Raw genomic sequence first — 14,707 nt, 5'->3', positions numbered from 1 at the left:
AGTAGAATTGGTGGCCTTGGAATTTTGTTAAATAGCCCAATTGTATATTTTATAGACACTGTAGCCTTTCCATGATTAACAGAAGACGAGAACTTTATCATTTGAACATTAGGATGATTAGCATTCCTGGTAGCGATTAAAAAACTGATGTCCTTAGAGTTTAGAGCTGAAAAAATTCTCAGTGGGCATATTCCAAAAGCCAAGATATAAGAGCATCCATGGACAATACAATCATGAAACATGAGCTATGCACCCCAAATTATGGAGAGATGCTGTGGAATTAAAGAAAATCTGAAGTACATGTTATAGAAGGGCTCCAGTAATGATAATCATGATAGTGCAAATAACTTTTAAGTAATGTTAAAAAAAAACAACCTTATTCTGTCTTCAGAACCAACTCTGACGAAGAAGATGGATAACATAAAGCTAATATATATTGAATTCTTACTGTGTGCCAGGTGAAGCTTGTTCTAAGCACTTTACATAACTCAAATCACTCATTATACATAATGATTCTATCATTCCTAGCTTGCTAATGAGGCAATTAAGGCACAGGGAAATTAAGAAATGTTCCTAAGATTACAGAGCTGAAATGGCATATCATGCCTCATATGAAAATGTAAGAATCATATTTTCTGATATTTTTCTCCAATTCTGTTTAAATAGTTATTAGAAAATGAGTGGGAATGAATTAAGACATTTCATCAACTCCCTATGCTACTAAGGAAAACAGCCCCTTAGGCCTGAGAGATATCTTTTAAATCCCTTAGGACTGAATTTTTAAAGAAGTTGGTAACAAGCATAGCCGATGATAAGGCTCCAGTTAGGGAGCAAAGAATGACATAAGGCTGAAAATATGCATAGTGTTTCTATAGGGAAGACATTTATAAATACAGATAGAAATGTGAAAATTTAGTTAGCGATAATGCCACCCATTTTTAGTGTTAGTGAAATACCATGTGACTGTGTGATTATAGAAACTCAAGACAGCCTCATTCCATCCAATGTGATTCGATGTCTAAATATATATTTTCAATTCAACATGTTCACAACTGAACTCCTGATCTTACTTCCCAAATTCACCCTACCTGCAGATCTCCTCATTCCAGTTGATGGTAATTCTGTCCTTCTAGGTTTTGAGGCCCAAGCCATGGAGTCATTCTTCCATCTTTCCTTCTTCCACACCTCGCCACATCTGATTCATCAGGAACGCTGCTGGCTTCACCTTCAACATGCACCCAGAGTTGGGCCACTTCTTACCACCTCAACAACTTCCGCCACTCTCTTCTCTCATCTCTCTCTGGATTATTACAGTCACCTCCTAACTGGTCTCCCAGCTTCTACCCCTGCCTTCTCATGGTCTCTTGTTGACACCGAAGCCACAAGGGTTCTGTTAAGACCCGGTTACTCCTCACCTAAAGCCCTACGATGATTCCCCATTGCACCCAAGCAAAAACCAAAGTTCTTACAGAGGCTGTCAAGACCCTGCAGCATTTGACCTTCCACTACCTTCTTGACTCCTCTTCTTGTCTTCTTCATCTCACTTGTTTTGTTCCTGCCATACTGACCTCCTTGCTCTTCCTCAAACAGACGAAGCTTACTCCCACCTTAGGGCTGTTCCCTCTGCCTGGATGCTCTTTCCCCAGATACCCACATGGTTCCTCCTTCACTTCCTTCCAGTTTTTCTCAAATGAGCCTCCTATTTAACATTCTCCCACTTCTGGGCCCCTCATTTTGCTCTATTTCCCTTTTTTTTTTCATAGTGCAGTGAACTTCTAACAGACCACAAGGTTCATTTCTTTATTATGCCTGCTGTTTTTTCCCTGTTTCCCTTCATCTCCTCCTGCTGGGATGTAGGCTCCATGATAACAGGACTCTGTTGCATTCACTGATGGATTCCAAGCACCCAGAATATTGCCTGGAACATGGTAGATGCTTAATTAATGATGAATTGGGGAACTAAGGTATTTAGTCAAGGTAAATATATTTTAAATGTAATTGGAAAATAGAGACTATTGCTCAGACATAATGGTAGATGAGCTACCATCACAGCAAACATTGCAAGGCCATAGGCACCAGGTATGTGTTTACCTGCAAGACAGGTAAGATAAAGGAAATTTTTTTCAATGTGCAATGTGTGTTTTCCCTCAAACATTTAAAACCTGGTAAAATCATTCGCTTCTTAAAATAATGAATAGAAATCCTTAAATCAACCTCATGAGGTAGGTTCTAGGATTTTCTAAGATTCCATGTAGAATCTTAGCCATATACTCCCATACTTAGCATTAATTTTGAATAAATAATTACAAATACAGTTCTATAATTGGGACTTCATAAACCTCATGAATGAAACAAACACTACAACATGTTCTGTAGTTCATCAGGTATTTAATTACATATCTGTTTTTGAATTAAGAATCTTCATAGTTTAAGAGCTGTAGTGAATTGCTTTAGTTTTTTGGGTTTTTTTAATGTTTATATTTGAGAGAGACAGAACATGAGTTGGGGAGAGCCAGAGAGAGAGGGAGACACAGAATCCAAAGCAGGCTCCAGGCTCCAATCTGTCAGCACAGAGCCCGATGCGGGGCTCCAACTCATGAACTGCAAGATCATGACCTCAGCCAAAGTTGGATGCTTAATTGACTGAGCCACCCAGGCGCCCCTGAATTGCTTTAGTTTTTAAATCTGTGCAAAAAGCCAGAGTAGCATAGCTATCTAGTTTACTTATGGATGTGATTGGAACTGACCTTTGCCAAGATCTGTGCTTCTCTTCTTTTTAAGGTATGGGTGAATTCTGTCACTGAGATTACTAGTGGTGACCTCTGTGCTGAAGACAAGGACTCTTCCCCACAGGACCTTATCTACTGGGTCACTCCACCCAGCAACGGGCATTTGGCTCTCAAACCCTTTCCGGGCCAAAGCATCCAGAACTTCACCCAGGCTCAAATCAACAAGGGCCAGCTAGTGTTCGTACACACAGGTATGTCGTAGAGAAAAGCAATGTGAAATTAAAATATGTTTCCATCGGAGGTTAACATGATAGTTAAACCTAGTCATTGCTGACTGAAAACCACAAGCCATCTAAAAACCCTCTGGGCTCTGTAATTTTTTTTAAGTGGCACGTTTCTGTAAGGCTAATGATAGCAAACATTAAAGAGCACCTAGAACTCACACATAGCTTACTCACATGGTCATGTAAGGTCGATGCTCACATGTAATGCTCTCCGAGAGCCTTTTCCTGGCCACCCATCTCTTCTCTGTCATTCTCCATCCCTTACTGACTTCCTGGCATGGAAGTATAGACTGCTTTATTTATTTGTTTGTTGTCTGTCTTCTGCACTAGAGTACAAGTGCTGTAAGAGCAGGGTATTTGTTTTCTCCACTATGGAATCCTCAGCACCTCAAACAGCGACTAGAACAAGTAGTTTTTGTTTTTCAATAAACATTTGCTGAAAGAATGAAAGTATATTGAATACCTATTATGTGCCAGATAATGGTCCTTATGTTAAAGATACATTAGTGAACAAAACAAACATTAAATAGATGAACACATGAAGAAACTAATGAATGACTACAACTGTAATTCTAAAAGACTCTGACATTAAAAGGCTTTTTTTCTTCCTTCTGTTAATCAATAAGCCAAACAGTCGCTGTAAATCTGTGGAAGGGGTGATCCAGTCTGGCTTTGTTTCCAGGCTGCCTTTGTCACTGGACAGAGGGGGGAAGGAGCCCATTCCCAGCCTGCAGGAGCAACTGGGAAAGCATATGAGCCAGGGAGCATGATGGGAAAGCCAGCAGTCACATCTAGTCAGCCATTTTTATTAACTTCTTTGAAAACAGAGTAAAGAAAATAAAGTTAAAAAAATCTTCTAAATTCAAATATAGTAATTTCCTAATTATCTTTGCAGTTAATGCAGAGCGTCTCCAAAGAATCTGAAAATTTTTACGTGAATGCTCTCAACTAGCAGCTCCAAACCTGGAGCGTGGGGACCTCTGGGGTTAATTGTATGGCAACAAGATACTAAATCTACCACATCTGTACCAGAGCATTGTTCCTAGACTGGATGATCTTTTCCACGTATGCATGTTCTCATTTCTTAAATGTGTGCAGATGTGCTGATTAATAAAATATAATTCATTTAAAGAGGCACTGAATTAATAGAATGTTTCCACCAATGATGTATGGTTTTGATTATTAGATACCAAAAATCTGAGTATTATTAGATGAGGGCCTAGAAATGTTTTTATTTTTTTGAAAAGATTGCAGTATTTTCAAAATGCGGAGAACTGCTCTAGAGATTCCCCTAAGGGAAGTTTCAGATTCCTACAACTATGCAGCTTGCAATGAAAAGGAATCATTGACTCTCCGGCCCTTGCTGTCAATTCAGGAAATGTAGTCACATGAGCCCACTTCATTTATTCTGAAGTTCTCTGAGCCATGCGGGGCAGTGACCCCATTTTAGAGATGAAGAAACCGAAGTTCAGAAAGATATAAGTTTATTGGACGGTAAAGCTGGGCTCTCTCTACTCTCCGCTGCCCACGGAAGGACAGAGGAAGTTAAAGAACTACAGTTATTATTTGCAGCGAAAGACTAACATGAAAATTAGCGCTCTGGATTCATTTATTTTTCAACTACCAGGTCCATGTTCACTTTTGGCCGGTAGAGAAAATAATTTCTCCTAAAAAAAGCAGGAAGGAGAGTGAAAGGCAAGCTCTTTGAAAGGCAATCCATTACATCTTCTAAATGGCTGTAGAGGCAGTAATGGCCCTCCGAGTGGCTGGAGCCCAGCTGCAGAAGAGGCTGTTGCTAAGACCAGCTGGTCCCCCTCACTACATCTGTCCATCATCGACCCCACACACAGGCTTAGGTTTAATTAGTCCCTCTTAGCATTTATATTTGCAAAGTGCTCTGCCATTAACCTAATTCATTTTTCACATAACAACCTAAGTAGGTTGTTAAAGGCAAGATGTGGGAGGCTAAGTGATTTCAAGCTGCCCTTCGCAAAATATGGTCAGAAAGATCTGAGATGTATAGGTCACCCCTACTCTCATGTTTCTGTCCTTTCCTCTCTTTGCTCATAGTTAGTGCGATGGTTAGGGCATTCCCAATCTACCGTTCTAGTATTCATTTTGATAGAATTCCTTTTGATTCCATTCCCACTTTGTTTCTGGATTCGTGAAATGTCGAAAGTGCCTCGTGGCAGAAAACAGTCTCTCCCTAATTTCATGTTTCATTAAATACAACTCTCGAAGTGCTGTTTCCAGTAAACACAAGCCAGCCAGCAAACAAACAAAATTTGATCATGGGTCCCTGTTCTAAATTAGTCAGACTCAGAATTTTCATTCTCTCTCTCTCTCTCTTTAAAACGATGACTCTTGAGTGTATTGGGAACTTTTTAAAAGCCTGTAACCTTCTTTTGTGAGGACTCAGAATTCTGGGTTTGCATAGATAACAGAACCTCTAGAGGCCATCAGGCCATCGACCAACCCTTTATTAAATTGTGTTATTAAGGGAGTACTTGTACGTATCTGCAGAGTCTGACCCTGCCTTCTTTGTTCCTTGCCACATGTCCCTGGGCACAACAAAGAGGACATTTCTACCCATTACATGATGCAAAGACCCATGGGCCTCCAGATTTACTGCTGGCTGAACATTTTCAAAGGGTGATGGGAATGCGAACATCAGGCTGTCTACATTGTGAGCTTGCCTGGTGCTTTGTGAGTCAGACTGGTAACGCACTCCTGGGAACGGGATCGCTAGGAGGCCTGTCTCAATTTCTGTAACATACATCAGTTAATTTATAACTTTATTGATAGCACTCATCTCTAGACAGAAGCTTGGGAGTACGCTTCTCCTCTTGCAGGAATATAACAAAAACCGGCCGGGATCACCTTTCCCTACTCTTTGCCTCCTTAGCAGAAAACAGCTAGTTTGAGATCAGTGAATAATTAGAAATTATTTGGGGGGAAGGGCTAAGTGTTATTTGCTTCCCCCTAGTTTTGATTTTCAGTATGATTAAGTAAGCATTATCAGTATTTCAGAAACTGCTCGTGTGTGTGTGTGTGTGTGTGTGTGTGTGTGTGCGTGTATGTGTGCACAGCATGTAGGCATTACTTTTGCTGGTGTAAACTGATTCCAAAATAATAACATGCAGGGGATGAATATGTTTAAAAAGATTTTTTTAAAAAATTTCTTGGCAGTAACATCTTTGCTTTCTTTTATTAGGTCATGGCTGGGAGGGGGAAATATGCATTTTAGACCTTTGTTCATGGTCTTTTAACTTCACGTTTTGGCAATATTTGGTTCGCTGAGCTCAGTGACTCTATGAGCACATTCTTCAGTTGATAGGTGGTGCTTTGCAGCGGGATCAGGTGAGAGACAGGGCGAAAGTGGGTGGCTTTTGCAGAATAACCAAAGTGACCAGAGCATAATTCTTCTTTTCAAGGAGCCATGTCAGGAGGCTTTAACTTTCAGGTTACTGATGGTTTGAACTTTGCACCAAGGCAAATATTTAGCATCACCGCTCGAGCCCTGACCCTTAGCATAGAAGTAAACCGAGGACTGAGCATCTTTCCAGGTAAGATTTTCACTTGAGTGCATTTGGGGTTAAGGGATTTTCCATTTATTTAGAAAGTTCCACCTGCAAGGTAAAAACTGTCATCATTGGCCATCAAATGATACCAACACCGGTTATAAATTCCCAGAAAGAAGAATTTTCTCTTTGCAGGAATTCAGCAGTAGCAAGGCTGGCTCTGTCCACCCCTTCTCTCTCTCCCCTCTCCTCTTCCTCAGAGAGGGTGTGCTGGTGAAGGGCAATGGGAGACTGGCATCCCTGAAGCAGCCATGACCCCCATGCACTTTTTCCCTACTCTCTCCACACGGTCCTTGACGAAGTAAGGAGAGCCAGGTGCTAGATCTTGGATTTTCTTTTTCTAAATATAAAAACCCTATGCATCAGAGGGCTGTGAGGGATTCCACTGAGTGCTGGCTTCAGGGCCCTGAAGCCTCTAGACGGCTGTTTGCCAAGAATCTCAGTTTGGTTGAGATGGAAAAATCAATGTGAGTGTCTCTGGCTCAATATCCTTATCTCAGGGATAGGAGAAAGATTTACCCAATGGTAGGGTAATAAAAAAGAAGAGCAAATATTTAATCTTGTTATTTAAAATGAATGCACTGAGGGGGACCAAACAGAAACCAGTAAAATTTATATTACAGGTTAAAAAAGAAAAAGTGCCCAGTGACTTGTTTACTTGATATGTGTTACCAGTAAAACATAGATGGAGAAAGATATTAATCATTTTATTAATTACGGTTATTCTATAGTCACTCTAGCGGGTTGTTCTCAACCAGGAAGCTTTTAAAAATAGCAGTGCCTGGGGGCATCTGGGTGGCTCAGTCAGTTAAGGGTCCGACTTCAGCTCAGGTCATGATCTCACAGCTTGAGAGTTCTAGCCCCCACGTCAGACTGTGCTGATGGCTCAGAACCTGGAACTGCTTTGGATTCTGTGTCTTCCTCTCTCTCTGCCCCTCTCCCGCTCACACTCTGTCTCTGTCTCTGTCTCTCTCTCTCTCAAAAATAAGTAATAAAACATTAAGAAAAAAAATTAAAAAAAAAATAGCAGTGTCTGGGCCTTACCGTATACCAGTTGTATGGGAGCCTCTGCAATATGACCTGGCCATCATTCTGTTTTAAGTTCCAGGTGGTTCTGAAGTACAGCCGGGATTGAGATCCCTGGGGCTGGGCAGTGTTCTAGTCTTCTAGTCCTTACATCATGTGAGGTAGGTGATATATTTACAGGGAGTTGGTATGATTTGTGGCTTACAGACACAATATAATTTGGCCTTGCAACCAATAAATGATGGACAAAGCTCACGTACTTCTAAGGGAGACCTAGAGAGAAATCACAGTAACTTTAACAAAAACAGTTTGGGGGAGAAATATTAAAATGTGTAGTCTCCTTAAGCATTTGAGCTCATGAAAAGAAACCTTATTAAAATTCAGTTAAAGATGCGTTAACCCAGATTCTTTGACCCCAAAACCGTTTTACGTCCCATAATTTTTCTCTGGGAATAACTGATGGTTTTATCGACTTTTTTTTCCAAGGCAATTCGGGTGGCACTCAGTGTTTAAAAATAAGTAAACTAGGTGGGGGCGCCTGGGTGGCTTATCTGGTTGAGCGTCCGACTTCGGCTCAGGTCATGATCTCAGGGTTCGTGGGTTCGAGCCCCACATTGGGCTCTGTGCTCACGGCTAGCTCAGAGCCTGGAGCCTGTTTCGGATTCTGTGTCTCCCTCTCTCTCTCTCTGACCCTCCCCTGCTTGCTCTCTCTCTCTCAGAAATAAATAAAACATTAAAATTTTTTTAAAAATAAGCAAACTAGGAATCTTAAAAATGTTGTAATTTACCAAAAAAAAAAAAAGTTCTGAAATCAGAGTGAATCTGGTTGCCACAAAGGACTAAATACTCTTCGTCTATTCTGGTTAAACTCTGGTTTAGGAATTGATGACAGTCGTGTTAGCCTACAGGGGAGTTACAACCACCACACCTTAGGAAGTTTTGTGTTTCTGGTGCCTGTTTTACTGAGTATTCGTTTAGCAAGGAAAATATATGAAAGTGGACCAAATTCCCTTGTCCCTTTGGTGGGATGATGCAAAACATATCATTTTCATAGCCGTCTGTTTAATATTTGGGCTCAGCCCCGTGTAACAGGCTCCTTTCCCTTTCCAGTGTGCCCTGTGTAGAGGCGTAACAGACCGTGTTACTTCAATCCCCTTGGGGTTCGTCCTGACCTGGCCTCGCTGTGTCTAAGAACCCTGCACTGGATCTTGTGCATTATCCTTACATCTCAATAGGAGCGGCTCCTTTTTCCAAGCTTCCTCCTAGGTAGCACCCAAGGTCTGCTATTCTTGGTTTCCATGCCCTCCCCCCAGCCCCCAGCCCCAGAATGTGACTTGTTTCCAGCTCCACCTCCTGACCAGTAGGAAGGAAGATGGAGTCTCATGTACATTTCCATTAGGTGGCTGTCACGTCTGATAAAACCTCCAGTTGGGTGAGTGTGGAAATGACAAGTGCCGAGGCCCAGATTTAAGCGTTGGGATGGACGTGACGGGTCACTTGGTCCAGTTGTTCTTGGTGTTTTTCCTATCTTAATGTACCGAGTGGTGGGGGCCCACTGGGATCTGGTGTGGGCGTGGTTCTGATGACCAACCCCCCTCCCCCCAGGGTGATGCTCAGCTGGAGTCTCCAGTAGCCACTGGTGGATGTTGGCCTCTGCTGCTGTGTGAAGGTGTGGGGGACTGATGACAGATGCCCCCCTCCCTCTTCCCTCAGGACACCCCCCATCTTGAGAAGGCCTGCTGGGAGCAGGCTCTGAGTGACCTCTGCCTCCCTTATCTACTAGCCAGTACTTTGGCTGAGAGGGAAGGGAGACACACTCCATGTTCCTCTTCCAATGTGACTCCAGGTGTCAGCTGTGAGCTACTGCTGCTCTTGTCGGACTCCAGTTGCCCTATAGGCCCTAAAATATCACGGAAATTCTAATCCTTTTTATGGAACTATAGATTTTATAAAACCATAATAGCAGGAAATCTATTCTGGTTATAGAATGAACATTCAGATTCTATCAATACCTGTGTTTCTATTGTGCTTTTCATTTTTATCTACTACAGTGGATTGTTTTAAGGACTTAAATGGAAGAATGTCTATAAATGGAAGTTGCATCACCCCTATTTGGTGTGATGCAATGTTGATAAAAAGGAAAACAAAAAACCACTGGTGCTCAAGCAGTTTCAAAGTCAGAGAACTAATAGGAATCATAAGCCCAAGACCGGGTGCCAACTCTCAACCCCAAATCCTATGCTGGAATCACGATAGCTTCTCTCCTTTCTGTGCACGCCTGTGTTCCAGGGCTGTCTCCATTTTAGAATAGCAGTTCTCTGAGAATGTCCTATTCATGGAGGCTCTTTATCTTGTCTCCGTGATATTATTGGTGGATTGCTATACACAACCAGGAGAATATGCACAGCAATTTAGTAACAGCGATGATGATGCAGAAATTTTATGTGTTTTGCTCCCTTCGAGCAAGGAAGTACTGCAACCCTGCAACCCAGCATCAGTTAACATTTTTTTTTAACTTAACGCTGGTCCCATACCGGTTGGACTTTGACCACCAGCCTGGCAGACGCTGGCCACGCTATTTTGCCTTCCTCGTGGACTCCGTCTTAAAAAGTGGCCCTGACTTGAGACCTATAAGAATTTATAGGGTGAGCCAAAATGCTTGTAGAAGTACTTAATGGGTGAATATTTCAAGGTTAACCGTAGCTTCTGTGCCCTGCCAAATTTGAAAGTCATTTTTAACTTTAACTCGGTTATTTTAAAGTAGGAAGGACTGCCATTCTAAATGACCTCTTTTTGTATGTGAATGAAGAAAAAAAGATCTATTCCTTGTATATTTTAATTTTGTTATTTTGTGTATGTGTATGTATACATAAATACTCACACACACACATACACACATGTTCTATTTCTTCCTGCAAAATTTATCCCCCAGAAAATTTTATAGTTTTATAACCAGTTTCTTACCTTGAATGCTACTATCGAATGTGTTTGTTTTCCTTTAGTTGTGACATGTTAGAACATATTGTGACCTCAGGACCTAGTTTTTCTGCATATCCAAATGGTACTTGGCTCTTTTACAAAGAGTGTTGAGGAGGGGTTGACCTTGAGAGGTTCTTCAAACTAGTCTAGAATATAAGCTTACACAGTAGCTGATCAGTGAAGGGTATTCATAGCAGCCTGTGTTACTTCAACCCCCTTGAGGTTTGGTCGTGCTACAGAGGGAATCACATCTCACCAATGGGCCATCTGTCCTTTGAGGTGGGAATTGAAGGAGCGAAGAAAGCAGAAGGAAATCACAGTGCGTCGCCAGAGCTGGGAGCAGAGATTTATAAAAACCTTTTAGTCAGCTCATCTTGCAAAACTGATTTGAATATTGTAAGACTTAGTGGGAGATCATCAGGAGCTATAAGAAGACTGTCAATCCTCAAGAAAAAAAAATTAAAGGCTTGCTAATTGGTGAAATAAGGGACTTAGACTTAAGAGTACACTAACCATGCAAAGCGTCTGCTAAAGGTCCGGTGGGTGGTGTAGACTGGGTGAGCGAAATGAGTTCAAGGGAGGGAAATTTCCCACAGACTGGGAGCTGGTTGGCCAAACAAGTCCTGAGCTGTCCCTTCAGGATGAGTAGCATTTCAGTGAATGGCAACAGAGAGGGGTGAGCGTACCAGTGGGCACAGCATGGCTGCAGAGGTGAAGACCAGGGAAGAGGTTCTGCACGATGTGTTCGGAAAGTGGAAAAGAGAATCTGTTGGATTTGTTGAGCGATTCATCATATTTCCTAATTCAGTTATCAGTCCAGCACTGGGCTTAAAGTCATATGGGTATAGACAATATAGTATCAACTTTAAAAATATTCATTTCGGAGAAAATGAGACCTACATTTGACTATTAGGCAAATTGCTTAACCTCTCTGACACTTTTTAGCCCTTCTTAGTGAGGAAAAAAAGATCTGGATTTCTTAGGATTATCATGACATCCACAAGGAATGGCAGGACTGTGTCTGTGTTGTTCCTTGGTACATCTCTACCCCTCATTTAGGGCTTATGCATACAAGACACTTGATAATGTCTGTTGAAGAAATCAGCAAGGCCTCCTAGCCTTCCTAGCCAGGAAACTCTGGCTGTAATGGAGGTAGTTGTTTTTTGGGAAACAAACGCAATAGGACATAAGTATGTTTGAGAAATGCTTTCTTTAAAAGAAGGATAAGGGTGCTTTGGTGACTCAGTCAGTTAAGCATCCGACTTCGGCTCAGGTCATGATCTCATGGTTCGTGGGTTCGAGCCCCACATCAGGCTCTGTGCTTAGCTCGGAGTGAGCCTGCTTCAGTTTCTGTGTCTCCCTCTCTCTCTGATCCTCCCCTGCTCATACTCTCTCTCTGTCAGAAATAAATAAAACATTTAAAAAAATTAAAAGAAGGATAAAGTAGATTTCTTTACTCTGAGACTTAGAATCTTTAAAATGCAGATTTACTTTTCAAATCTCTAAGAGGTGCATGTGGGATAAGGGTTGGCCAAACAGATATTGTTGTAAGCCTTTTATTGCCACACTCCTTGTAGGGCAGTCACTCTATGGAATATACAGGTGGGTAGGACCTTAGAGAAATCCTTCCCAAATTAAGTGCCTGGAGTTCACCAATGAAAATATCAATGCTTGCATAAAACGAGGTGGGGTGATCTCTGCCCCTTCGCTGCTAACGCTCTGCCTCTCTCTCAAAAATGAATAAACATTTAAAAAAAAAACCCTAAAAACAAAAAAAAGAAGGGGTGCCTAGGTTGCTCAGTTGGTTAAGCGACCGACTTTGGCTCAGGTCATGATCTCATGGTTTGTGAGTTTGAGCCCCGTGTTGGGCTCTGTGCTGTCAGCTCAGAGCCTGGAGCCTGTTTTGGATTCTGTGTCTCTCACTCTCTATCCTTCCCCTGCTCATGCTCTGTCTCTGTCTCAAAAATGAATAAGCATTTAAAAATAAAAAAAAAAAAGCAACAATGAGGTGGGGTGAGGGGGAAAATGGTGTTTGGCTTTCTGTGAATTGGGCTGGATGAGAAAAGATGCTCATCAGTCAGTTACAACATGGAGCCAGCCAGTCTTGCTGACTGAGCATGCCCAGGATGACTGCTGAATGGGAATTAAACCCTAGAAACCCTTCGGGGTTGGTAGCTGGACAAGGGGATGTGGGATGGATGTACCCTGGCTGAGAGAAAAGTGCTCTTGGTCTGGAACATCTCTGGTGGGTCCTCTCCCCAAAAAGGTTAAGACAAATGATATTGTTTTAAAGAAAAAAATCCCTCCCATCCACTACCTGCCAAAGGAATAAGGTGAACGGGAAGGAGGTGGTGAAGGAGGTGAGGGAATTAATGAAAAGTTAGAGTCCTTTATAAGAAGGAGTTAATTAAGAAGGCACAGTGGGATGGGTCCCTGGCTCAGTTGGTTAAGTGTCCAACTCTTGATTTTGGCTCGGGTCATGATCTCCCAATTCGTGAGGTTGAGCCCTGTGTCGGGCTCCGTGCTGACAGTGCAGAGCTTGCTTGGGGTTCTCTCCCTCTCTTTCTGCCCCTATCCTGCTCACATTCTCTCTCTCTCTCTCTCTCTCAAAATAAATAAATAAAAATTGAAAAAAATACATAAAAAGAAGGCACAGTGGGGAAAAGGTCCAAAGAATAGCTGAAGATAGAGAAGTTTGGGTGTTCAGAGACTGCACACATAAACACATGATCCACCCTACAGGATGAGGGAACCCTTCGTTAACAGGTAACAAAGAACGGGCCTTAGTTTTGACGTCATGTAACACTGACTATGGGGAGAGAATAATTCCTCTCAGCCTCCCCTGGCGACCTCAGATCCTGGGCCCCCAGCTCCAGAAGCTGGAAGAGGGCAGTGTCTGCAACAATTTCAGTAGCAAAGAAGTGAGAGAAATGTGGGAGGCAGTTACAAGCATCATGTGAGTATTTTTGGGTGACAGCCAAAATTATGCCAAGGGAGTCCTGGGCCCAAACTGTGTCCCTGAGGCTGACAGTCACAGACACTCTAGCCTCATGCCCCGAATCCCAGGACCTGGTATCCAGCCTAGGGGCTCAGACATTTTGTTTTGTTTTATTTTGTTTCGTTTTTCAGATTTACAGAGAGGTATACTTAACAAATTGTTGAGATAGCCGAAGTATACAAAATGACGATTTGATATACATATACATTGTGAAAGGATTATTCCCCCATCAAGTTAATTAACAGATCCATCACCTCGTATATTTAACTTTTTTTTTTGGCAAGAACATTTAAGTTCTACTGTCTTAGCAAACCTCAAGTATACAATATATCGCTATCAACTAGTCACTTTACATACAACTAATGTATGTAATGTCATACATTACATCCTCAGACCTTACTCATTTCATAACTGAAAGTTTGTATCAGTTACCAATCTCTTCTTATTTTTTCCATTCCTTGGTGACCACATTTCCTCTCTCTGATTCAATGAGTTCAACTGTTTTTTTTTTAATTAAAAAAAAAGTTTTTTTTCTGAGAGAGAATGATAGCGTGAGCAGGGGAGGGCCAGAGAGAGAGGGAGGCACAGAATCCTAAGCAGGCTCCAGGCTCTGAGCTAGCTGTCAGCACAGAGCCTGACATGGGGCTTGAAACCATGAACCGTGAGATCATGACCTGAGCTGAAGTTGGACACTTAACTGACTGAGTCACCCAGGCGCCCCTGTTATTTTTTTTTAAATATATATTTTTTTGGTAGGTAAGTGATAACACAGAGTATTTGTCTTTCTCTCTCTGGCTTGTTTCCTTTAGCATAATGCCCTCAGCTACATCCATGTAGCTGCAAATGACAGAATTTCATTCTCTTTCATTTTTTCAATGTTTATTTATTTTTGAGAGAAGAGAGAGAGAGAGAGCATGAGTAGGGGACGGGCAGAGAGAGAGGAGGACACAGAATCTGATGCAGGCTCCAGGCTCTGAGCTGTCAGCACAGAGCCAAACACGAGGCTGGAACCCACAAACTGTGAGATCATGACCTGAGCTGACGTCGAATGCTCAACTGACTAAGCCACCCAGGAACCCCTAGAATTTCATTTCCTTTAAAGCCTGAAGA

At 42.0% G+C, this 14,707-nt stretch overlaps 1 protein-coding gene across 1 annotated transcript in view; it reads left to right on the top strand.

Annotated features, from left to right (window-relative positions):
- Window positions 1-14,707, top strand: part of LOC144222026 (chondroitin sulfate proteoglycan 4-like) — a 50,522-nt gene that overhangs the window by 16,563 nt on the left and 19,252 nt on the right. The window contains exons 5-8 of the mRNA XM_077752512.1: window positions 2,782-2,980; window positions 6,448-6,579; window positions 9,080-9,093; window positions 9,238-9,289. Of these exons, the coding sequence (XP_077608638.1) occupies window positions 2,782-2,980; window positions 6,448-6,579; window positions 9,080-9,093; window positions 9,238-9,289 (397 nt within the window). The remainder of the gene's footprint in view (window positions 1-2,781; window positions 2,981-6,447; window positions 6,580-9,079; window positions 9,094-9,237; window positions 9,290-14,707) is intronic.

Source organism: Crocuta crocuta, unplaced genomic scaffold, assembly GCF_008692635.1.
Source record: "Crocuta crocuta isolate KB4526 unplaced genomic scaffold, BGI_CrCroc_1.0 scaffold181, whole genome shotgun sequence".
Taxonomy (NCBI): domain Eukaryota; kingdom Metazoa; phylum Chordata; class Mammalia; order Carnivora; family Hyaenidae; genus Crocuta; species Crocuta crocuta.
This window is presented reverse-complemented; position numbering and strand designations above follow the sequence as displayed.